This window comes from Austrofundulus limnaeus, unplaced genomic scaffold, assembly GCF_001266775.1.
Source record: "Austrofundulus limnaeus strain Quisiro unplaced genomic scaffold, Austrofundulus_limnaeus-1.0 Scaffold168, whole genome shotgun sequence".
NCBI lineage: Eukaryota > Metazoa > Chordata > Actinopteri > Cyprinodontiformes > Rivulidae > Austrofundulus > Austrofundulus limnaeus.
The window spans coordinates 743,501-748,186 of record NW_013952570.1 but is presented as its reverse complement, the minus strand read 5'-3'; the positions used below and the strand labels follow the sequence as shown (position 1 = coordinate 748,186).

The 4,686-nt window shown below is 45.9% G+C and overlaps 1 protein-coding gene across 2 annotated transcripts in view; it reads right to left on the bottom strand.

The window, feature by feature from the left end:
• Positions 1 to 4,686, bottom strand: part of LOC106523873 (E3 ubiquitin-protein ligase SMURF2) — an 86,257-nt gene that overhangs the window by 24,381 nt on the left and 57,190 nt on the right. For both annotated transcript variants that reach the window (XM_014017446.1, XM_014017447.1), the window contains exons 9-11: positions 2,157 to 2,241; positions 204 to 362; positions 80 to 127 (exon numbers count right to left, since the gene is read on the bottom strand). In XM_014017446.1, the coding sequence (XP_013872900.1) occupies positions 80 to 127; positions 204 to 362; positions 2,157 to 2,241 (292 nt within the window). The remainder of the gene's footprint in view (positions 1 to 79; positions 128 to 203; positions 363 to 2,156; positions 2,242 to 4,686) is intronic.

The window sequence follows — 4,686 nt, the reverse complement described above, 5'->3', positions numbered from 1 at the left end:
GTGTGTGTGTGTGTGTGTGTGTGTGTGTGTGTGTGTGTGTGTGTGTGTGTGCGCGTTTTTGACTGCGTCTGAACCTTACCTGACATTCTGACTTTCGCTGCCTCCTCGAGTACCGTTAGAACTCGGACTAAAGACACAAAGCAAAAATGAGTCTCCATTTGATTTTATGAGCAAATTTTATGTTTCATTTTTCTGGTTCTTACTTCAAGACTAGGTGCAGGTTTGCCGAGAGGCGTGGGTCTGTGAATTGCGTGGTACGGTTGTTGTGATCGACAAAGTAAACCCTCCCTGTGGCCGTGTTTCGTATCTCCCATCCTGGTGGTAAAGGACCAAGTTCCTCACAGTTCACATTACTTAGATCTCTGAGGAACAACAGAGGGGCACAGAAAATGGTTGGAACAGAGGAAAAGAAAATCTTGCATACCAAACTAGGTGTAGGAACACAAATATTGACTAACTGGACAAAACTTCTCTTCCATTCTTCCACTTCCTCCTATGTAAATTATTTACCACTGCCTGCAGCCACTTCTACTCAAGTTGATGGAGACAAGAAGGTTCACAAATTTCACCAGTCTTGCTAAGCTACCTCTAAACTTTCTGTTTTACATTAGTCCAAGAAAACTCCAGCGCATGTTAGACTCAAGCTGGCTGATCTGATCACAAGCAGACGGCTGGAAGGCAAATTCATCTGAAGCGATCGGATCTCAGTTACCTGCTCTGTATGTAAATAAACTGAAGGAGGGTTTTTTTTTTCTTTGACAAAAATTTGGGTAATTAAAAAATATTTAGCTTGAAAAAAACAACAACAAACCTTCAGAATATTCCCACACATTATTTCATTGTTAAAATCTGAAACACATATCACTCATTTTATCATAGTCCCAGGACTGAAGGGGTCTGAACATTTGTAAGGTGTCATAGGACCACCAAACTTTAGCTAGAACAATAAAAATGTAATCCATTTCTAGTTTATTTAGGAAGTGAGGAAAATTCAATTTCTTTTTAAATTCACATGTAGTTTTTTTTGTGTGTAAATTTTCTTTGAACTATGGTCACTGATAGAACATCTTCTAGACTCTCTGGTAGAAACAACTGAGAGCTGTGAGCTGCTGGTCATGTGTCCCAAAGCAAACCTTTTCAGGTCTGGTGCTAGAGAACAGAACAGCAGTTAGAGCTCTGCAACATGGCTTTCCTCACATCCTGTCAGACTCCTAACAAGCTGCAGGTTTGTGGCTGCTGCAACACAGACTACGGCTGGAKTTAGTAGATTTAAGAAGATCATATCCCAATTACTGCATGTGTTTTATTTCTCATTTCTTCATCACCTTGCWTTATTCTGTTCAAAACTAAGAAAACAGGAGCTTATCAACAGCTTTTGTTAGGTCAGAGATGAAATACACCCAAGATAGGTCACCAGTCTGTTATGGTTTGTTCTTTGGTTTTTCCTTTTGAAAACAAAATCTAAAAAGAAAACTGTGGTTTTTTTAAACCTAAATGTAAATTTGTAAAATTAAACTAATTAAAAATCCACAGATGAAGAGTTTGTAGTGGCTGTAAGACTGCCTAAAAACGAAATATATTGCCAATAAAAATATTGACATGGCTGCACTTCAAACCTTATTCTGCATTATTTTGAATATTAAAGAAATTTTATTTACAGTAAGATTATCATCTTTCAATGAGATGTGTCGACTCCCTCTAAATAAGACAAACATCAATGGTGAGATGTTGGTAGTTTCAAAACTAAGTGAAAACAAACACACTAAGAGTTCAGGCAAATGATTTCCAGTTCAGCCAGAAGGTCCCAAATGATGCAAAATATAAAGGTTGTCTTTGATATAACCATTAAAACGGGGTGAGGGGTAGCCTTTTTTCAAAATTTTAATTGTGTTTTTTCTAATTTTGTTTTAAAAACACACACATAAAAACACACCAAATTATTTAATATTTCTCATTTTATTTTGAAAAGGAATAAACATAAAAGGAACCATAAACGGATTGTAATCAGTTTCTCAGTGAGTCAACACAGACTGGAAAACCCAACTCGCTCCAGTCTATGACCAGTTTCTGCATATTTTCCATTAAACAATTAAAGTATATACATGTACTATATAATAATAATATATACTGTACATATACAGTCATGTAGAATATACCTGGGTACCCTGGGGTCATGCCACGTGCTGACTCCAGTCTGAGTGTGGAGAAAATAAACTTGGCCTTGCTGCGTCGTCCTTTGCTCTGTAAAAAGACACGAGAAACGTTAACAGAGGTTCCTCACCCTAACTCAACCTTCACTTTCTGTGCGTCAATTAAAACGGCRTGATTCATTCGCCACGTGTGCGCAGATTGTGCTAAATCTGTCGAAGTAAGAGAGTGATCTGACAGATGGAGATGAAAGGACGTCTTGAGTCAGCAGAGCTCCCATAAGGCAGCCAGGAAGAGGCGGGGAGGGAGGGAGGAGGTGAGAGACAGGGCGAGGAACGCTGGAGAGGAAAACTGAGGAGACATGGGGGGTGGATGTCTGACTTTTCAGTTGGTAAGCTCATTCATCACAGCCTGACGGAGATGTTTCCATGGAACTGTCTGCCAGAAAACCCTTCTCTGCCATCTCTTTGGATCCTATATGCTGCTTTCACACCTAAACTTCCAAACGCTCCACTCGGCTGACAAATGTGTTGTTGCAGTCAACACGGAGCGTGCCATCTGACCCGTGTTACAAGCAGACGAAATGTTTTAAAGAAGCTTCAAGAATCAATTTGAGGAGAGCGTTAAGAACATTAAACACTGGGGAAATGCTTTACCCAGGCAAGACCGTTGTACATAGAGCCAAGTTCCTTTTCAGTCATTTCACTCAGTACAACACACAGTTGTATATGGGACACGCGCGCTCTCACGCGCCTGGCTGAAGCCACCTYTAATCACGTGTTTAGACCGGTGACGTGGTGACGTTGCACGCCGGGTGACAGGCTCCGCCTTCACCCTTATAAGTTCGGAGTCACYAGCGTCATTACTCAGTTCTATCGCCCTTCACCTCGCGATAGTCACCTCTAAACCTGAGCTCACATAGCTGCTGCTAGTTAGCTCAGCTTCTAAGGTTCTTAGGCTAGCTTTACTGGTTCTAATCGCATTACCTACTGGTTCGTGTGTCTGCCACTCGACGCTACTTAAGTGACCTTTATTTTCTGCTGAAAATCTGTTTTGTGGTTCACGATGAGCACAAAACCACCTTCGAAGAAGCYRAAGTCTTCTGTTCGCCCCTGTCCTCAGGGGTGCGGCTTTAAGCTTCATGAGAAGGACCAGCATGAGGCCTGCCCGGCCTGCCTAGGAATCATTCACGCTCGACGGGTGCTTGTGGAGCCCGAGTCCTGCCGGACCTGTGCCGGACTTTCGCGTCCGACACTGGAGAGGAGAGTGAAATTCCTGGAGAAAATGCTGGGGGAAACTGCTGTTTTCCGACAAWACCCGCTGCTCTBCGAATCCAGCCAGACGGCTCAGTCCGATGAAGACGAGGATTCGGCGGTCGAAGCCCCCGCTGCAAGCTGGGCGGACCAGATTGAGCACGAGGTGGCCTCACCCGACATCGAGGGGAGCGAGACCCAGTTTCTACTGGATCTAAACTAAGAGGAGGACGATGTTCTGCAGATGGAGCAGGAGGTTCTCAGTCTGTCCGAAGACGATGAGGAGCTGTGTCCAGCTCACTCCACCCCCACTGCTGAGAGGGTGGACCAGGATTCGTCCTTCTTGTCCCTGTGTCGCCGAGCTGCTGTTAAACTGGAGGTACAGTGGCCCGACCCCCCACCTGCTCAAAAGCCGTCGAGGTTCGCAGGGTTTTATCTCCCGYCTGAACCGGCTGATGTGAAGCACCGTCTGCCTATGTTTCCGGACTTTGTGTCGGAGCTGACGTCTTCCTGGAGCAAACCGCTGTCCATCCGCGCCTTCGTRSCCRRRCAGGGTCAGTACTTGGACGTGGAAGGGGCAGACCAAGCAGGCCTGGTGGGCATCCCTCCAATGGAGCCTTCTTTAGCCGCTTATTTGGCTCTGTCTCACAACCAGGGTGTGAGCGGGCCCACCCTGCTCCTTTCCAAGCCCTGCAGATTCTCTTTGGCACAGCTGGAGAAAATCTACAAAGCCCAAGGTAACACCCCCCGTGCGCTGAGCTCCGTCACCATGCTTCAGACCTACCAGGCCATGGCCTTGGCTGAACTGGCAGCTCAGATGCCGCAGGAAAACCCCCTTTTACCCCTGCTGAACGAGATCAGACTGGCGTCAGACCACATCCTGCGTGTTCCGCTGTGCAGCGCTGGCTCTGGGGAAAGGAATGGCTTCTACTGTGGTGGCGCAGAGGCACCTGTGGCTAACGCACTCAGACGTTCCCGACAAGGACAGAGCGGCCTACTTGGATGAACCAATAACGCCTACAGGACTGTTTGGTCAAGCGTTTGACGTCATCCAAACCAAATTTGAACAGAGGAAGAAGCAGGCTGAGGCACTTCGCTGCATCATCCCCAGAAGCGACGCGATGCCCAAGGCCCCGAGCACATCCAGGTCTGCGTCTCATCCTCCTCCGTTCAAGAAGGCGGCAACACCCGGGACTTCAAAGGCCCAGCCCACCGAACCTTCCAGCTAGGCCTGTCACGATAACAAATTTTGCTGGGCGATTAATTGTCTCAAAATTTATTGCGA